The sequence below is a fragment of the Plectropomus leopardus genome, chromosome 23, assembly GCF_026936395.1.
Source record: "Plectropomus leopardus strain MGB_pleo_1.0 chromosome 23, ASM2693639v1, whole genome shotgun sequence".
NCBI lineage: Eukaryota > Metazoa > Chordata > Actinopteri > Perciformes > Serranidae > Plectropomus > Plectropomus leopardus.
This window is the reverse complement of record NC_142198.1, coordinates 2,963,697-2,983,914: the sequence shown is the minus strand read 5'-3', so window position 1 is coordinate 2,983,914 and position 20,218 is coordinate 2,963,697. Positions and strand designations below refer to the sequence as shown.

The following is a 20,218-nucleotide window of genomic DNA, read 5'->3' as shown; positions in this document are numbered from 1 at the left end:
CAAGCACCCTCTGAGAGAAGCCATTTCTCCGTCAACACAGCTCAGCCCACAGCTGACATCAGTATGACATAGTATGAGTGGAAAGAGGCATGTATTTAAGTTCAGTTTGACATTTTTTTGTGCTAGCCTGCTTCTATAAAATTAAATGACAAGACAGCCAACTAAAAACCTTTTGATACTTAAATATTAAAATATTAAATTATTATAAATATACAACTGGGCTCCCGCGAACACGATTGGCTGTAAGGAGATTATGTGATAAGTGATGCGTAAACACAGATGTAGTAGCCAGGAAATGAGTTAAAATGAGACATAAAAACTTAACTAAGTGCTTATTGCGTCACAATGGTCAAATTATCGTACATTAGGGCAATTTTGGAATTATTGATCATACATTGTACAGAGGGCAAAATTATCATACAAATATGATAATTATCGTGCATCTGCAATGTTGCAAACAGGGCTAACAGTTATCTAGGGGGAAACTGGAGAGTGGGTGCTGTTTGTGTGGCAGTTACCACCGACACAAATAAAGTCATAAATAAACTAAAAAAAAAAAACTGCAAAGGTAGAACTAGGAGCAAAACATTTTGTCTCACCACACTGAAACAAGTCAAACTGAGCGTGTGAACGTGCGGACAGATCTATGTCACAGAGTAAGCCCAAAGGTAGAAAAGGTTTATTACTGAAAAGGCATTGAAACATTCCCTTTGAACTGGTAAACAAGTCATCAAGTCAGAATTACATTCTCCAAAGGTGAAATAGCAGGGCCACTTCCAGCTAGACACCGTGTTGCAGCTGTGCAGGCATTTTCTCCAAGCATGACCGACCTGTACAGCTTTGTGCTCAAACAGAACATCGACATTTTACTCTAATTATGAAAATCATACAAAAACATGGGAATGCATTCCAGAGCTCCTATCTGATATACAACATCCTTCTACTAATCATGCAGGAAAGCCTTTGGATTCTCAATACTCACAAATGAGAAACGTCTCTAACGTGGAACTCTCTACGGATATGAATAATGCACCATCAAAAATTCCTTATATAAGAGGAGATTCAATAAATAATGAATAAAATAGCTCAAAAAATCATTAAACAGCACAGTCAAAGAAACATTTGGCATCTCATAATCACGTCAGTATTTACAGTGCAGAGGGTCGGGTGGATGTTTGACGTCACATGAAGCTGATATGATCTGGAGGAGGTTTTTACACAGATGAGAAAGTTGTAAAAAAGTTACAAAAAGACTTCATTGAGGAACGTGTGTAAGGTTTTGGGGTTTGAAGAACGGCATGGCGCAGTATCACATACTAAATCATGTGGAGCGGTTCCAGACACTCATGCAACAATCCAACGCTAACTTACAAGCTTCTACAACAGTCTGGGACCTGAATGCAAGCCTGCCGACAGAAGAAACTTTGTACAAAACTGACAGGAAATGTCAGCTCCAACAAATCAATTTTAGTATCAAGTGTTTCACTCTTGTGCTGAATGTGCGTGTGTGAGAGAGTTTCTTGTCTCATAGCTGTAGATACAGGGGGATTAAATCTAAACTTACTGTGTAATTTACTGTAACTTTAACATATCAGCGTTCAGCAATGGTTGATGTACATTAATTCTCAATTGGAAATCAGTAACATGAAACACACTTTGCTTATCACTGAAAAAGGTAAGGTGGGTCTCTCTGGCTCTAGCTGACAGTTTGTCAGACTGACTTGGATAGTTTGGATTTTTTTAAAATGAGTTTGTATGAGGTACATATCCATAGTAGTGTATTACATACAGTAGATGTCAGTCAGCACACATCCAGTTTGAAGAAGCAGGCTGGAGTCTGACACCGAAGAGAAGCAATGCACTGCCATTGATGGGGTCAGCAACAAAATGTTTTTTAGCGACCTTAAAAAAAGTCCCAGCTAGAAATTTCAATAACAATTCGAGCTTATGCCTCATTGAGAACATTTTCACCTCAAATTGTGGATTACATTACAGCTACTAAGTCTGGCTCTGTTATTAAAGATATCCCAAAAAACAAGCATGAACCAACTAATGATGAGACCAGTGCACCCTAATTCCTGACGATTTTTCCCTTTACTTCTATGTTGTTGCTTATCACGCCCACTGATGTCATCAGGATTCGCCCTTCAGGCCAAAGCAAACCTGGTATTTTTTGGTTCAAGCTGTGGACCAACTTTTCAGGTTTAGAACCAATTGATTTTAGGTCAAAACGCTCTGGACAGTCCAAATTTAGGTGAGGAGACTGTAATGGAAATGGTTCCATGTTGGTGGAAAAGGATTAAGAGTGCTGAAATCACAAGTAGGACTAGCTTTTAGCATGTCACCATTTAATATTTTAATGGTTTTATGGCAAAGAGTAAAAGAAGTTAACACAGCATACCTCCCAGGACTTGTTTTTTTCCCACACAAATATATCATTTTTATCCCCACTCAAGTTAGCAGAGTGCTAAACCCGAAGTTAGCCACTCAGCCGCTCTTCATTGGACTTCATACCTGCTTTATGGGTCCAACGATGCAAAAGCAGAGCAGAAGATCTGGGTAATTTTACACAAAGAGGTCAAATGTTTTTGGCTTAATATGCCACTGAGCAACTTTCACAGATCAAAATGATCCTGTTCTCGATACACTCGTGGTCGGAATGTGCTACGAGGGTCACTGCTCCAGGTAGCCTTACGGGTATTGATTTTGTTCAGGCTTCTGATTGGCCAATATCTTCTCCTTCTTGCATGGCTGTAAAGTTAAGACTTCACCGCCACCTGTTGGTTTGGCATGTTTTTGACAGCTCCTCAATTATGTTCTTCATTATCATTTGAGATTTTTTCACAGCAGTGCTTGTGTTGACAGGAATTTTTTGAGAATAAAGGATAGAAAAAACCCACAAAAACACTTGCCATTGTCAACTAGGTCACAGTCAGATCACCGAAAGATATCTTTAAAGCAAATAACAATGAAAAAAGGAAAAAAGGAAACTGGCTTTTATCCTGAAACTGCAACTTGTTGCCACAGAGGCTGCTTTTCAGCAAAAGTTACACAGTTTGTTTATTACCATTAGTTTTTTGTTTTGCTGCTATAATGGTTGAAACGCTAAGAGTTTCAATCAGATTTCAATCGAAGTCTGTGGGGAACACTGAATGGGTATAGTTGCTGAGGTTTGAAATGTGCAAATTTAAATAAATAATTGAAGATTTTAGGAAGTAGAGCAAGATTATGAAAAATAATTTAACAAAAGTTTTATGTGTGTGATTCTTACAGAGATAGGTCCAGTTAGTACAAAGGACTCTATTCCCCAGAATGTTGGATTCTACTTTACATATTTTAAATAGTATCACAAAATCTCAATTGTAGTAGCTTCACTGTAAAAAATGTCCATACTTAAGTCCACATTACAACCCTGGTAGGAAATGAGGTAAAGCTGTTTTTAGGGTGAAAGTTCCCTATACAGCATTCTCTTTCAAGGTGACTTTCAATTAAGGTAATCACATTAATTTAAAAATACAATAAATAAGACAAATAAAGTGTGGGTCCATGGTCTTCAGTTGTCCCCTGCAGTCCTCTCCTCTGCTCTTCAGTCCCTCTGTGCTTCTGCAAAACAAGACCGACAGGTTCGGCAAATGAAAAAAAGGGACTCAAAGTCTTAGGTGAACAAACAGTATAGTGATGATTCTGCTACACAGCCCTACCAGCAGCTAGTTTATCATTGATAGGATTTGAAAGATAACACTCTTTAGATACACAGAACTGTGTTAATTGTTTCATACTTTTCTCCAATGAGAAAAGAATGACAACAAAAGAATGAAACAGACAGGGGGAATTATCACTCACTGAGGGAAAAAAGTTAGAACATCATCAGCCATATGTCGATCAGACAATAACATATCTACTGTGCAATGATTCCTCTAAGTGAGCTGCTTTAAAGCTGCACCAATCATCGTTTTTATATCAGCAGTGGATCAAATGACTAATGCTGCATTTCTACTGCATGGTACAACACATCTCAACTCAACTTTTGGTTTTCCATTAGCAAAATTGTGGATGCACCACCTCGGTCGAGGTTCCAACCAAGCTGAGTCAATGTTTTTTACGTATTTTGTGATTTTTTTTGGTATCTTTTAAATACCTCTATGTGCCTTGTATCATCTCTCTAAATGTAGATGTTTTTGCAGGTCCATGAACCCAATGCAGTAGGCAGAGCTCTCCATGAGTTCTTTTTTTTTCCTCTGCTGCAGTTTGTCACTCGCAGGGTGGATAATTGATTTGTTGATCTGTTCACAGCTGATCAGATCACATCAATAGATGAGAGGAGCAGTTTGGAAGTGAAAGTAAACTTTCAGACCCAGCAAAATAAACGGTTCAGTTTCATGTTCAATGCTGCTGACGTTCTGCTCAGTCGTCTCTGCCTCAAGTACGCTATAAATAACCCAAAGGTATATATATTCCATAGCGCTCCTGATAACAACTCCAGCTCCAGAAATCTAGCTGTGGTGGCGGATGATTTAGTTATGGTGGCCCACCACAAATAAATGAATGTGTGGGGAAACCCTGCTGTACAGTTCAGTGTACACTGTTTTATACACTACGTACAATATCCCTTTGGCTGAGGATGAGAGGATCCAGCGACTGTCACATTGAAGATGATGTCATGGCTGTTTCATGCATCACTGCAGCAATAATCATCTGAGAAACCAGCCTACACTGAAGAGGTACCATCCACAGTGGAAAACATTATTTTAAAAGATCAAAAGTTAGATGAGTTGAGTGTAGTTGAGTTGAGAAGAACCATGCAGTGGACATGAGGCATATCTGTAACATGCAAGGGTTAATATCACCAACTCTTATCTGTCTTCTCTTATCGGTGTTTGAGCATCTTTGAGCTCATTGTTTTGGTTTTACAACCCTTAATGTCACTGTTTTGGTCCGAAATTACAGTTTATAAACTGTGCATTGTTTTGTTGTGTGCAAGTGCATACATGTACACGTTATGTGTAATATACATGAGTATGCATTTATATGTTGAGTGTACGGGTAGATTGATGGGTTGAATTTATGTATTTGTATGCATATATGTGTATGTATATATGTATATATCTATGTATAAGGATATGAGTGTTCATGTTGTATGTTATCTATCTATCTATCTAATCTTATTATACCTTCTGTACACTCCTTGTCCTGCACAAGAATTCAACTTTTCATTCTTAAAAAGGTAATTTATTTATTTCTTCATACTGTACCTGGCAGAGCCCCGCTGTGCTGCTGGAGCTGGCTGGTGAAGAAACGCTCCCGCTGGGACACCTGCTCATCCCAGGTCTCCAGTATTTGCTGTTGCTCCCCGGGCTCCAGGGCCAGGGTGTCCGGATGGGCCTCGTCAATGTGGGCCCTCACTCCCTCCACGGTTTGGGAGTATTGCAGCTCCCCGCACACCATGCACACCAGCAGCTGGTTGAGCGGATCGTAGTCCATGAGGTAGCGGTTCCTCCACATGGCGTCCGAGATGGGACCTTCCTCCTCGTTCGCATTCTCAAAGTCAGCGAACGGAAGCCCTGACTCCTCTGAAGAGACAGTGGAAGGGGAAAATGTTTAGTGCCAATTCCACCTTTTAATGTGTATTCCCTTAACTTCAAAATGACATAGTTACTACTTTACCCTCTGTTGGTGCTGCGAAGGTTGAGAATGGAAAGGATCCTGGGTCGGTGTCCTCTGAGGTGCTGTCAAACAGGGAACAGAGCCATTCTTTTTTATCCTACATTGAGCTGGCAGCAAAATTATTTTTACGTCAGCAGTACAGGCGACCCACCTCATTAAATGTTGTGGCTCCTCAGAAGAGCTGACCCACTGACCAGAGTCCTACAGGGATTAGTTAGAGAGAAAATAAAGGTTTCAATAAACAAGTTCAGTAATCAAAACGTACATCATTTGTGAATAACCATGAGCCTTCACCTTCTTTTCAGGACAATGTTACCTGACAGTTGTTTTTATTATGACTAACGTGCAGGGGTGTGGACTGCAGTCACATGACTTTGATTTGAGTCGGACTTGAGTCACAATGTCAATGACTTTAGAATCGACTTGACAAAATCAAAAGACTTACAACTCGACTTGAATGGCTCTTGACTTCACTTGGCCGTTTTGACTTAAAATTCTTGATACCTTCCCCCAAACCCAAAGATTATAAAGTGTGTCATGAATCAATTCTTCTCCCTCTGTTTCCTAAGCTAAGGATCCACCTTGGACAAGATCCACCTTGTTTAAACCAAGCTGCAGGAGAGAACCATGAAGAACTAATGTAACATTAGAGCCCCAGTTGGGAAAAATAATACCAAAACTCATTTCGTTTGCAAACAAAAACTATGTAGCAGTCAGTCAAAACTGAATACCAGTATGCAAAATGTGCAGATAAAAAAATTACAAAGATGCAACAACAACTTCCAACTTGGTTTGACATTTTTAGCTGCACAAAGAACACTTAGCCAAAGGTAGTATTAGCTGGCGAGCTAATTCTTAGCTAACATTAGCTTAACAGCTAAGAAACTTTTTAGTTTAATAGTTCTGTTTTAACAAATAAATACAAATTTTAAAAAGCAATCATAATTTGCATAAAATATATTTATTTTTACTTTGTTGAAAAAATGGCATAGATTTGTTAAAGAGCTCATTATGACTTGTTAATTACTTGTATATCAAGTTTAGGACCTGGGACTTGATTTTAGACTTGTCAGTTTTGCCTTTTGATGTCACTCAGGACTTGTTAGTTTTGACTTAGATTTGCCAGTCTTGAATTTGGATTTGGCTCTGGACTTGTCTGTCTTGACTTGGGGCTTAACTTGAGACTTTTCAGTCTTATTTAAAGCATTTCATTGAGAGGGGGCAATTTGCATAAATTGTTAGAAAATACACACTAACACAGAAATTATTAACAAATATACAAATTGTGCATGAATATAATTAGTGCATTTAAATAACTAGTGGTGACAGAACACACAAAAAAACATCATCAAAACAAAACAGAAAAAGAAACACACAACCCACCCAACCTAGACACCCAATACTAAATCAAAGGATCCTGCATTCAGTCGATAGCAAAAATCATTAAATGGCATTAAACTGTTGTTTTCTCCAAATATTGAATATGACTTTTTAGTTCTTGACTGCAAGATTTGATTCAGGACTTGCCTGTCTTGATTTGGGACTTGACTTGAGACCTGTGAGTCTTGACTTTGGACTTTACTCTGGCCTTGACTGTCTCAACTTTGGACTTGACTTAAGACTTGACAATCTTGACTTGAGTGCAAAGACTTGAGACTTACTTGTGACTTGCAAAAAAAGCCTTGGCCACCTCTGCTAATCTGTTTTTTATAGTATAATGAGCATAATAATAAGACAAAGTCTGTGTGCCACAAAACAAGTTCTCCACATTATACCAAGTGGTCAGGTTGAGGGTATACGCACCTTTTCTTTTTGGCTTTTTCAGGCAGTAAACCCACCTAATAGCCAAAAAGCCATTGAAATATATAAAAAAGTATACCCTCATCCTCCTCGATAACTGACCCACCTACATGGTAGTACACCCACCTCATCAACTACCCCTACACACTGAATATACTCGTGCAGGTCTTACCTGTGTTGGTAGGTCCTGGGCAGGCAGGATGGGCCTCAAGTTGTTGGAGGCTCTCCTTGGGGAGACTCCCTTGTCTCGAATGGCCTTCCTGGCTCTCTGCTCTTTCTTTTTTATCCTCCAATACTCCCGCTTCCTCCTCAGAAAGTCCTCCTCAGACTCCCCTGGGATGGGCTTTGGTGGAACCAAGGTGCATGTTGGGACCAGCTTGGTGGGAGACTGTACCACAGGTGTGGGGCTCTGAACTTGAGCACAAGGCATTTTTATTGGACTGAGGGTGGAATTTGCAGTTTGACAAGGGGGCTCAATGGGCTGCAGGTTGATGCTGGACAGTGGGTTGTCTGGGGGCGTCAGAGTAGGGAGGGAGGGGACGGAGTCCACATCTGTGCTTCTACACATCCACTCTTGTGAATCTGGCATGGCTTGTTGCTGATTCTCATGAGTCTCTTCGTAGTCGGACAGGATTTGTGAAGGCCCGACATCCATGTTGTTCTGCTCACTTGTGGGTGAACAGGGGACGCTGGTGACAGGCAGTTTGACCTGCAGTGTGCCTGGTGACTGCTCAGCGTTACATGTTGTAGGGTTAACGACCAGGACGGTTGGGATACGTCTCACTGAAGTCAGAGAGGTAGTGGGTGGCTTGGGCCGGAGGGTTGGTTTTGCTTGACGATTCACACCCTTAGCATTGTTGATAATGACGAGACCTGGAGCCTGAAAGGCAACACAAATTATTTATCTCAGTTTTTCACAGCTAAACACGGAAAAATTAAGCAACCAGATAGTAATCTTTCTGAAACATGCACGTGTTATTAGCTTTAAGTAGACTCCTCTCAGTCACACTCACTCCCCTCTATTTTTGCTGCTCAAGTGTCAAATGCCAGACAGGGGTTTGCGCTACATTGACTCAGGTTTCAGCTGGAGAGGGCACTGGCTGTGTCCACAAACCTCAAACTCATATCGCTGGATTCAGTGTAATCAGGGGTCATCATGGGTCAAAAGTTTGGAAATATTTTCTGAAGTTCTTCTTTTGAAGTGTGATTGAATGAGGTACTTATCCATAGTAAGTGTATTAAATACAGTAGATGTTAGTCAGCATGCCTCAGTTTGGAGAAATGGGCAGAAGATCCAACATGGAAGCTTAGCAATCAATGTTTGTGAATCCTGCTTCTCCAAAATGGGGGCATGCCAACTAACATCTACTGTAGGTGACTGACTATGGATACGTACCTCATATAACCCCACTTCAAAAAGACAAACTATTCATATAAGGGTTGGTAGCTAGTCATGATTTAACCCTTTTCTCGAACCACTGTTCCACAAACTGTACTGACCTATATAAGTAACTGCTTCTGTACTGGCTAGCAATTACTGAATACAGTGTAATTTTAACAGAGGCTGGTTAGCATACTGTTAGCGTTCAAAAACAATATATCCTAAAAGTCTTAACAATTGGCAAAAAAGTGAAAGTCTTAATAATTTTTGCTACTGACAAATGGTAAAGTTGTATTAAAGTGTATATGATAGAGTGCTGCAGGAATGAGTCCTAAAACCCGGAAATGAGTTAGCATTTTCTGGTTCCCTCTTCTCAAAGTCAATGGGTTTTTGAAAGGGTTTTTGGTTATAAGCCTGTGATAGGATCTGTCGTTAACACAAGCTTAAGAGACTTTTTTTATCTATGATATTATATACATCAGTTAATACCAACTTGTGAATTTTGAAGCCTTTAAAAAGTTGGTTGCTACTAAGTAGCTAAATGAGACTACAGAGCAACATCACGCCAAACACAGCTTAACAACGCTGTTATGGTGGCTACGTTAAAGTCATGTGACCCTAGTGTAGCCTAGTTCGTTTATACCTAGCCTAACATTAGCTTTGTACATGTGGCGATTTTCCACTTTGAAAATTTTAAAAATGGTGTTCAATCGTGAAGATTATCTTGCTGATCAAAATGTGTATTTTCTGCAAACAAAACATCCAATGAAAAAGACCCTGTCAACTAGTCAACTGGCCTACAAAAAAAGTAACTACTGAACTTTTGCAACTTTCAGCCCACAAAGGTTTAAATGCTACATCAGTGGGTCTTTGTGTGTTTTGATAAAAGTCCATTCCAATCACATGTTGAGACTTGTCATTATTAAAATGACGAAGTACTCAATTTTGTAGCAAATTTGACCAAAACCTCAGCATCACATTTCAACATAAGAAATAGGTGAAACAAATGCACATGTTAATGTGACAGAAGCTAGCTAGCAAAGGGAGCAGAATGGCTCTGTACAGTCTTTGACTGTTGCTTTTCCTAAACTTTGCCCCCTGACTCCATCAAACTGACTCTCTCGAAGACTCAATCAGATGATAGAAACAAAACGCTGTGTCAAGCATGTATTGTATTAGCTGCTTATTACAATGTTGGCTATCAACATCTACATGTTGCAGATGGTGCAAAATGAAGATGTCGATAGCCAATATTATAACAAGTAGCTGATATTATTGCCATGTGTCACCTCACCTGAATGTTTCTGTGGGAAAGTCGACTGCTGCATTCTCCCTGTCTCTCTCTCTGCCTGGCTCGTAACCTGGCCCTCTGCTGCCTCTTCATCAGCTTCCAGTACTCCCTCTTGCTCTGCAGGCTCATCAGACCACTGTGCTCTGTCACCGCACTGGGATATCCTTGTGGCGATGTTGAGTTGCTGTTTTGTGCCTGACACTGTGGTTCACATAGTCGTGGCTGGAGTTGATCTATGGGTAGGTGATGTAGCTTTGGCGGCTCCAGGGTAGGGCAGGTTTGATGGTCTGCTGTTTTGGGTCGGAGCCTCTGAGTTCTGGGTGGTGACGATGGGCCGTATGACGCTTCCATGGAAGGGTTTATTATAAAGTTGGAATGGGTTTGGGATGAGTGCTCACAGGTGGGATGTGGGGCCACCTGGTTGGAGGTGGGAGGAGGTGAAGGTGTTTCGCTCCTTTGGGGTGAGTCCTTGAGATGAAGGCTTGGTGAATCTGCTTCTGCCAAAGTATCAGCATCTGCCTGCCAGCGATTTATCTCCAACATCAAGTCAGCATCAATAGGAGACACATCATTCACATCTGGTAACTCTAGCTTCAAGTCTTGCTCTGTGGATTCTAACGTTGACTCTGTTTTAATATCAGTTTGCTGACTTTTACACTCTGTCACTGAGCTGAGTGATTCTTCCAGGAGTTTCTTCATAGAGGCCACAGCTAGCAGAGTGGTAGCCTGGCAGTCTGCATTCAGAGCTGGGTCAGGCTCCGGCTGAGGCGCTGGAGGTGGTGTAGGGGAGGTTGGGGGTTTGATATCTAGACAGATGGCTTGTTCTGGTTGAGAATTTAGGTCAGCTGCTGGCACAGACTCACCCTCTTGTTTTATCTCATCTGCATGTGGCGAAACAGGCGCACTGTTGTCGGGTAGAGATTGTGCATTTCCTGCATGGTTTTTGCCAAGTGGTACAGTGGTTGCTGCTACTTGCTTCTGGGCCTTCCTCCTCTGCAAGGTTGCATTGGCCCTCGCTTGTAAGACACCCTGCTTCAGTCGAGCGGCACGAGCTGCTCGCTGCTCACGTTTCTTTATCCTCCAGTACTCCCTCTTCTTTGCCATCCTCTCCTCCTCGGTCAGGTCTGGATCCAGAGAGAGCGCTGATAGTGATGGCGCGCAACTCGAGACAGCCATTTTCATGACACACCCACCAAGGTTCGACCCTGTGGTTGATCCTCCAGCGATGGCATTTTGAGGAGTCTGAGGATGTGTCAGTGTGAGCTGACTAACAGTTTGGATTGCTGATTTGTGTGAATTAGGAGCAGTTGTGCTTTCAAGTTGAGTCCTCGGTCTGATTGCCAGAAGTCTTGGAGGCTTGTTGACCGACTGTCCAGCAAGAGGAAAAGAGACTTTCACCTGAGCCGGGCGGAGGGGAGGTGGGGACTGGGTTACACGAATGGGTGTAATACCTCTACGTTTAGTGTTAGGTTGATGCTGAGGTTTTGTGATGGAGGTATTATTAGAAACTACACAAGACTTGTCTTCACTTTTGGGTGCTGCTTGGTTGTGCCCTGTAGGAACCTGGGGAATGTTAATGGTCACTGTCCCATCCTCCTTAATGAACCCGCCTATGGTTTCCGAGGCATGGGTAAGGGTGCTTCCTCCTGATTGGGCCAGAGCTCTTGCCCTCCTCATCTCCTCTAGGATTTTCTGGTAACGTTTCACTCTTCGCATGAGAGAGTCCTTCTCCTTCAACCGAGCCTTCATTTCCATCGTCAGTTTCGCTCGCTGTTCACGCTTTTTAATCCGCCAATACTCTCGCCGTTTGGCAATTATCTGCTCAGGTGTGTCGTTGGGGTCGATTGGGGGGATATTTCGACTACTAAAGAGTGAAGAAAGCAATGGAGATTTACATCTCATGTTTCTTTGATTCATGAAAATCTTCTGGGCCTCAATGAACCTTTGTCTCGGTGTTTTACACCGAGACAAAGTAATCCCTCTGGAAACATTAGAAAGATGCACAGAACTTGGAAGCCTTCTCTGTGACTCCACTGGCTTTCTCACAGAAATAACACCACATGTGATAGCCGTCTGCCTGTTCTCATGTGGATTTTGTACTTTTATTTGATCTGCTTGGAAGTTAATTGTCGCTAAATTTGCTGCCCCACTTTGCAGTTTATCATTTTCTCTTTTGACAGATGCAAATGAAGGTTTAACGCGCTTTTTCTGGCTAGCTCCCCTCAAAAACGACTGAGATGGAAGATGCTGAAGAACTGTTCCACCCACCACTCCTGCTTTTTGTGCTGTTTGCCTCTGTAACGCCAGCTCTGCACTCTGCGTCCTCTCTCTGACTTTAGCTACCTGAGCTGCCAGCTTTGCCCTCTGCTCTCGCTTTTTGATGCGCCACTGCTCTCGGCGCTTTGCCGCTCTCTCGTCCTCTGGCTCTGGTGAATTCTGTAGGTTGCTGACACCTTTAGCCCTCTGCAAGGTGACCAAGGCACTCTTTGTTCCACGTTGAGGTGTTTCTGTTTTGCCCTCTGTTTTAATAGAAACTGGGACACATGGAGAAGACACAAGAATCATACCTGTGCTCACATTAGAGGGTAAGAGTTTGGGCTGAATGCGTAATGGAACTTGTGCCTTGTGTTGCATTTTGGGACCTGATGCGCCCTGCATAGACACACATGGCTGAGGTGTCCTTTTAGCGGAGCTGCCATTGGTAGCTGGGGTCACTCTGACTGGAGGCACTGAGGAACGGATGTTCAGCTGAGTTCCACTGGGTGTGAGTGAGGTAACGGCTCGGCTCACAGCACCCCTCGCTGTTAGGCTTTTCACTGTGGCTCTGTCGCCCCTTGCAGCTTTGGCTGAGATGGAACATGGCGCTGGCATCTGAGGCAAGACCTTGTTGAGTTTCGCTGTATGAATCCACTTCTCCTTTTGGCTGTTAGTGGCTTCAACTGAACTGACCTCCTTGGTATTTCGACTCTGTGATGCAGGAGAGATATTGGCTGATTTGTATGACTCATCATTACTCTCCAAAGGAGAAGAGAAAGCAGCAAAGGAGCCGGATAAAGAAGAATTCACCAATGCAGGGGCATGCAGATGTAGCTTTTCCCCTCGACCGTCTTGTGTTGACTTTCCTCTGCGCTCTGTCAGTCGGGCCCTCTGCTCTCGTTTCTTGGTTCTCCAGTATTCTCTCTTCTGGGTGAGGGTGGCATCATCGTACTCTGAGGCAGGCCGATAGCGGTGGGACGTTGAGCCACCTTTATCTTTTGCAGTTGGCATCGCTAGCTTGGACAGCCCATCAGTTCTTACCCAACAGTGCTGGCTGTCTCTTCCCTTGTCAGGCCGATTCAGTTCATCCCCCTCAGTCCACAATCCTCACTGCTGTTAACTTACATGGTGTCCTCTAATATGATGCCACAGTAGGTGTTTTGCTCTGCAGAGCAGCTGCCAAATCTCTCAGACATCACATCACTATCAGGTGTCCTGTGGAATAGAAAAAAAGGTTTAGATGCATCTTACTTTGTGATAAACCTGCTATCATGAGCAAATAGTTGAGTGAGCTAAGGCAACCTGTAATCTAATCTACCTTTCAAAAGATGACCTTTTTCTGTGACCTGTTTTTGTTGACACTCTCAGAAACGTCTTGAGGCAACTGCAACAATCATTTTCATTATTGATTATACTGCCAGTGATTTTCTAAATAAATTGATAGATTTTTTGGTCTCTGAAATATTAGATATTTTATGAAATGTCAACAAAATGTTTGTCTAAATAAATGCCCATTTACCAGAGGACATGTTTACACATTTAAAGACTTGTTTTGTTCAACCAACAGTCCAAAATTCAGAAAGATTCAATTTTCTACCTAGGGACACAAAGAAAACCAGCAAATTGACACATTTTAGGAGCCAAAACCATAAAATTTTAAAGATAAATAAATACATGTTATTAATAAAAGTTAGTAAAATTCTCACCAGAATTGTTGCCTCTTAATTTCCTCACAATAAACTGATGGATCATCTGACTAATCGTGTCAGCTCTCTTTAGGCTCCCCAACACAAATGGCTGCGCCCCTGAAAAGTTCCAGTGAATAGACCCTTCCCAAATCAGATTTGCTCATGTCAATGCATATGCAAGCTCTCTCGCTCTCCTTTTTAAGATCAGTAAATTTCCCAGGTCACAAGGCTAGCTGCCCGCACTATTACCAATTTTTTCAACGTTGCATACAAAAAACAACATGATACCCAGCTAAATTTTACTAAAGCAACAATTAATTCAGTTATTTATGTTGTTTTCATAAACAGTGGTGTCATTACTTAAGACAAGCCAACCAGACACAGGCCCACGGGCCCCAAGAGTAAGGGGGGAGGGTTCTTGCCTTCACCTTCAAGAGTTGACACATATTAACAAGAGGAGATTCAAAATGACCAAAAAGAGATGCAAACGAATTGCTAAGACACACGAAGGGGCCGAACAACCAGAAAGAGACAAAACCGACCCGCACAAACACAAAATTACCTCTAAGAGATACAAAACGACTAGAGTGACACCAAACCACAAAAAACTGTGTTACAATACAAAAAGAGGCTAAACAACTATCAAGTATATGAGTCCTGCTCCTATGTCAGAGAGGTAGTAGGGGCTTTGGCATATCTTTGCCCAGGAGCCCACTGTCTGATAATCCGCCCCCATTCAGAGGTGATAAAATCACATGTAAAACAGCTTCTAATGTGTGAGGAATCCACATCATAAAGCCATGTGATTTTCAGGTGTTTCATACTTGAAATGTCAGACACAGCATATATAAACATAATCCTATTATTTTTTATAGCATATGTATCACATTTCTGATGTGATTAAATTCACATCTCAGCATGTGGATTAGCCTATCACGTGAAAAATTTCAAATACAATATGTTCACATTCTTGATTTAGTACATTCTTTCTGGATAACAGATCCATTTCACACTGGCATACTTTGTAACTTTACTCTGTAATCGTATTTACGCTTACTTTACTAACAATAAAACATCATATGTGAGCTCTCTGTAGCATGTGTTCCCATTTCCAGGGACGCTTGTTTAAATGGATAACATGCTAATCAGCAGACAATGCATATGTAGGCTACTAAACCGCCCATCTCTCTCACAACACGACCTCCACGTGAGAGACACCACGTTATCGTTGACAACGTATTTACATGAAACGTTTAAAAACGTGAGCATGAAATATTTTCACCCCACGGCCCCACTTTTGATAGATATACCGTTAAACACGTCGCGTACACTGTTACAGAAATGTGTTAGCTAGCCTACAGGAACCAGGAAGAAGGCAGGGTGACACTGTCCCTTTAAATCTGTCCCTTTCTATCACAAATTATATCTGTCGAGAGCCATTTTCATTCTTTATTCTGTCTCTATTTGATTGTAAACGCAGCGAAACGACTTAACTAAAGCCAAATTAACAATACGTACAGAAACGTGGTTTAAAAAAATGAAACATTAGGGCGTAAATCGTGCCTAAACCGGTGTCTCTCTGGTCGGCACAATGGACAAGATCTTCCTCCTCTTGTCCTCGCGGACGGGCGCCTGTCTGAGTCTGCTGCCTGTCTAAAAGAAGCCCGAAAACCCGCACATTACTGCCGTAAAGCAGGACGCTTGGAAACATGTGGAAGAAAAACATGCATACCCGATACCTTTTAGTTACACCTAACTTTCCGGGACAGTTTTAGTGAACGTTTTTTGGACAGATATGTTGCCAGGACACTGCAGCTACTTTCCGCCAGCCAGCCGTGCTCTGAGGCTGCCTTGACAACGCTGAAAAGTACCAGGATGTGGGACCTGGATGCTTGCTCCCAGTGTTTGTGTGTGTATATACGCATGTGTGAGTGGCGTGAACACACACCGAACAACCTTCATTTCAAACCCTAAACCACAGAGAGGAGTGTATGAAAAATGATTTTCACTATGTTGTGTCTTTGAACAGGCGCGACTCTAGACTGTTTTGAATGGGGGGCAGTAAGAGATGTGGGTGGGTAATATGAGTTATTCTTTATGCGTATAGGCTGCAATGTTTCATGTTTTTATCCATTTGTTAAAAATAAACAAGCTCAATTTTGTGCCTTCTAATGCACCATGACAGTGATAGTCAATTTACAGCCTGTAGGCCATATCTGGCCCCTGATATGGTGTTGGGTCCCCAAACCATTCTCTAATTCTAAATAAAAATGAAGTGATCCACACTGGCAACTGTTTTTGTACTCTGAGTATATATAAGGTGGTAGAGTGCATAAAACAGCATCAAAATAGAGCTTGTTTATCAAAAAAAAGTGCCAGTGGAGGATCCCAGCACCCCCCTACAGAGGTCCTAGCTAAATCTCCATAATCCTAGAAAAATCATAAATATGTCCTAAAATTCAAGACACGTCCTTAAATCCGAGAAACGTCCCAAAATCCTAGAAATGTCTTAAACCCGAAGAAATGTCCTAAAATCTGAGAAATGTCGTAAAAATCTGAGAAAGTCCTAAATTCTGAGAGATGTGCTATAATCCTAGAAATGTCTTAAAATCCTAGAAATGTCCTAGTTCTGAGAAAAAATCTAAAATCTTGTAAATTTCCTAAAATCAAAGGGTTATCCTAAAATCCTAGAAATGTCTTAAAATCTTAGAAATGTCCTAATTCTGAGAAAAATTATAAAATTTTCTAAAATCCAAGAATTATCCTAAAATCCAAGAATTATCCTAAAATCCTAGAAACGTCCAAAAATCCTAGAAACGTCCAAAAATCCTAGAAACGTCCAAAAATCCTAGAAATGTCCAAAAATCTGAGAAATGTCCTAAAATCCAAGAATTATGCCACAATTCATGAAATGTCCCAAAATCTGAGAAATGTCTTAAACTCGAAGAAATTTCCTAAAATCCGAGAAATGTCTTAAAAATCTGAGAAAGTCCTAAATTCTGAGAGACGTGCTATAATCCTATAAATGTCTTAAAATCCTAGAAATGTCCTAGTTCTGAGAAAAATTCTAAAATCTTGGAAATTTCCTAAAATCAAAGGGTTATTCTAAAATCCTACAAATGTCTTAAAATCCTAGAAATGTCCTAATTCTGAGAAAAATTATAACATTTTCTAAAATCCAAGAATTATCCTAAAATCCAAGAATTATCCTAAAATCCTAGAAACGTCCAAAAATCCTAGAAATGTCCAAAAATCTGAGAAATGTCCTAAAATCTTAGAAATGTCCTAAAATCTTAGAAATGTCCTAAAATCCAAGAATTATGCCACAATTCATGAAATGTCCCAAAATCTGAGAAATGTCTAAAAATCCTAAAAACATGTATGGGCAAGTTGAGTATCCTTGCTTTAGTGACAATAACCACTCAAAGCGAGAATTCTTCAGGGCTAAAGATGTCGTTGTTTGGCGTTAATGGAGCATCTGGGGCGACCTTGCCCCCCCCCTCCCCGTGCCCATGCCTAGAACCAGCCTTGCTTTGGGCTAACATGTCCATGAGTCACATCCTCAGTCTGACTGACTAATGGCTGCTAATAAGGTCATCTGTTATTTTCATGATTTAGTGAAACCTGAATTTGGGACACGAGACAAATTCAATAACCAATCAAAAGAGCATTCAATGGACAGAGATTACATAAAACTTCCAATAACAAATTGTCTTTCCCAACTTGGAGCAGCTGGACAAAAGGTCCATTGATTTATTGGCTTTTTCAACACATGACCTCAATTCATGCACAGAGCCATCAGTGATAGAGCTACAGAGCATAATAACAAAATAAATAGGTTCAAGCTTTTGGAAAGTTATGCTAATTTCATCCCCAAATCCTCTGACTGAATGTACCTTTATGTTTTTATGTTTGTAGGCCAGTTTATCTCTTTTTTTAAATATGTTTTGTTTGGTTTCCTTTTTTTTTAAAAAAAGTATTTACCTATAGATTTTTCTTTATTTTTTGTTTATTGTATTTCATCTATATTTCTGCTTTTGGAAATGTATATTTAATTTATTTTATTTTATTTCTATTTATCATTCTTTTTATTATTTCCTGCGATAGTCTGGCAACCTGTCCAGGATGTACCCCGCCTTCTGCCCGATGACAGCTGGGATTGGCTCCAGCTGTCATCGTATCATTGTATCATGTGTATCATTAATAGATACAATTGACAGTAGTGGTAGTAGTAGGCATAGCAGAAATAGTAGTAATATCCATTAATATTCATATCTGATATATGGCTAAAGATGCATGTATATTTTAAATATTGGGACATAAAACTTAACATATATGAACATATTTGAGATTTTTATATTTGTTTCACACATATTTTATCTTATATGTACAAACATTCTGCAAAAATATTTGAAGTTTCTCATATAAGGTGCATATTCTGAATTCAGTCATTAATTTTCCTCATATGTTGAGTTTTAAGGGTGAATATGTGGCGGACATTTGTTATGCACATAAAATGTAATGTATGTACATGCTTCTATGATTAAAACAAGCTTTTCAATATGTTGTCAATTATTTAATTCAAAAATATGTAGTTTACATGTTGACACATTATATCAATATGTTTATTTTACAAAAAACAGTTTTAAGAAAAAAAATCATAATCACAGGATGAATCATTTTCACTGACTGTGTAATTATAACTTTTAGAATGAAATTAAAAATGTTGGTATATTCACATCTCCACTGTGTGCATAACTGACACAATTATAAAACTCTCTTCATATATTTTATTGAAAACATATATTTCAAGAGAACTTTGGCCCGATGGTCTCCAGTGTCCAATTTTTTTTTTTAAATTTCAGTATAATTTGAACCCCTAAAATCATTAAATAATTTAATCATTATTACTATTACTACGAACTGATGGAACTTACAAAACTTTTTTTATGAATTTATGTGACAAATAAATTAAATTGAACTGAGCTGAATCACAGAATGTAAATCAGAGCTGATGCAATCATCCAATAATCTGACACAATTATGAAGCATATCTACATAATCCTCATCAGTAAAGGTGCTGATCTTTAAAGGGGGCCAGCCCCCCGATAAAAAAGGATTATTATATCAAAATACACAGATAAATAAGAAATGCTATTATACAAGGTAACCATAGTCATTAGTGTAATCATAATGATAAATAGGAGTAGGAATCAAAAGAGGCCCCATAACAATAATTTACAAAATAAAAAATACGATTCTTAGTCTCAGTGTATCAATACGATATTGCCACACAAAAATATTGCGATACTAACCTGTCTCAATCCCTGCCCCTACCCCAATTACAAATAAATACATTATAAATAATAAAACTTAACAAATTATCACTACCGGTTAGTGTTGCAGTATACTGCATTTCTTTATGTGTTTTTTCTAGGTGGTGTTGCTGCACTCCAGCAGAGCACCACTCAAACCCATATTCATATAACATATTCATTACATTTGTCAGACAGCCCGTGAGAAGTCTAAGAAAAGTGGTAATTATTAATGTTACACTGCATACGTATGTCGACAGTAATAGCTTTCATTTTTTGCCTAGTAAATGTTTGTATAGTATATTGTATAGCATTTCCCATGATAAAAAAAAGAAGATGACCCAAAAAAACCCATTAAAAAATAGATAAAATATGTTTAAATTTTTTTCTGTGACATAATTTTAAATATATTGTTATAGTAATGCTACATGTAGTTTTCTGGACATTTTTTTCAGAGAATTTTTAAATTCAACTCAGAGTTCCTCATTGCCTTTTTCTGAATGGTTTAGACAGAAATCAGATTTGCTTATGTTTCAGGGGTTAAAAAGCTTGTGAAGGGCATCTCAATACAGCACAAGAAAACGGATGTCCATCCAGGTTTCAAGGAGTTAATGGGTAAGACAGTGGACAGAACGTTTTCAATTAAAATTTTAAAGCAAAAGTGCCACAAATATTTACTGTACCAGCTTCTCTTACGTGTGTATTTACTGGTTTTCTTTGTCTTCTGTGATAGAAAATTCAATATTTGTATTATTATTATTTGAATCTGGTATAGACCCACAATGTTACTTGTTCAAACAACACTAAATACGCGTTTTTGTTT

The 20,218-nt window shown here is 40.0% G+C and overlaps 1 protein-coding gene across 4 annotated transcripts; it reads right to left on the bottom strand.

Moving 5' to 3' along the window:
* Positions 1 to 657: 657 nt before the first annotated feature.
* Positions 658 to 15,983, bottom strand: LOC121961889 (uncharacterized). Of its 4 annotated transcripts, none has more exons than XM_042511980.2 (7): positions 14,099 to 15,983; positions 10,140 to 13,607; positions 7,637 to 8,344; positions 5,816 to 5,865; positions 5,665 to 5,726; positions 5,253 to 5,570; positions 658 to 3,603 (listed from the first exon to the last, which is right to left on the bottom strand). In XM_042511980.2, exons 2-7 carry the CDS (start codon positions 13,401 to 13,403, stop codon positions 3,587 to 3,589), a joined length of 4,419 nt encoding a protein of 1,472 aa, XP_042367914.2. In that variant the 5' UTR covers positions 13,404 to 13,607; positions 14,099 to 15,983; the 3' UTR covers positions 658 to 3,586. The 4 variants fall into 4 exon arrangements, with proteins under 4 accessions (XP_042367914.2, XP_087929936.1, XP_042367915.2 ...); XM_088073810.1 differs by having other exon boundaries at positions 15,599 to 15,983; XM_042511981.2 differs by having other exon boundaries at positions 15,813 to 15,983.
* Positions 15,984 to 20,218: the final 4,235 nt, after the last annotated feature.

Excerpts from the sequence above, each read along its gene's own strand:
- LOC121961889 (XM_042511980.2), bottom strand. The coding sequence starts at position 13,403 with ATGCCAACTGCAAAAGATAAAGGTGGCTCAACGTCCCACCGCTATCGG. Across the intron at positions 8,345-10,139 it reads TTTCCCACAGAAACATTCAG|GCTCCAGGTCTCGTCATTAT; the intron begins GTGAGGTGACAC and ends GTTGCCTTTCAG. Across the intron at positions 5,866-7,636 it reads CCCAGGACCTACCAACACAG|GACTCTGGTCAGTGGGTCAG; the intron begins GTAAGACCTGCA and ends TAATCCCTGTAG.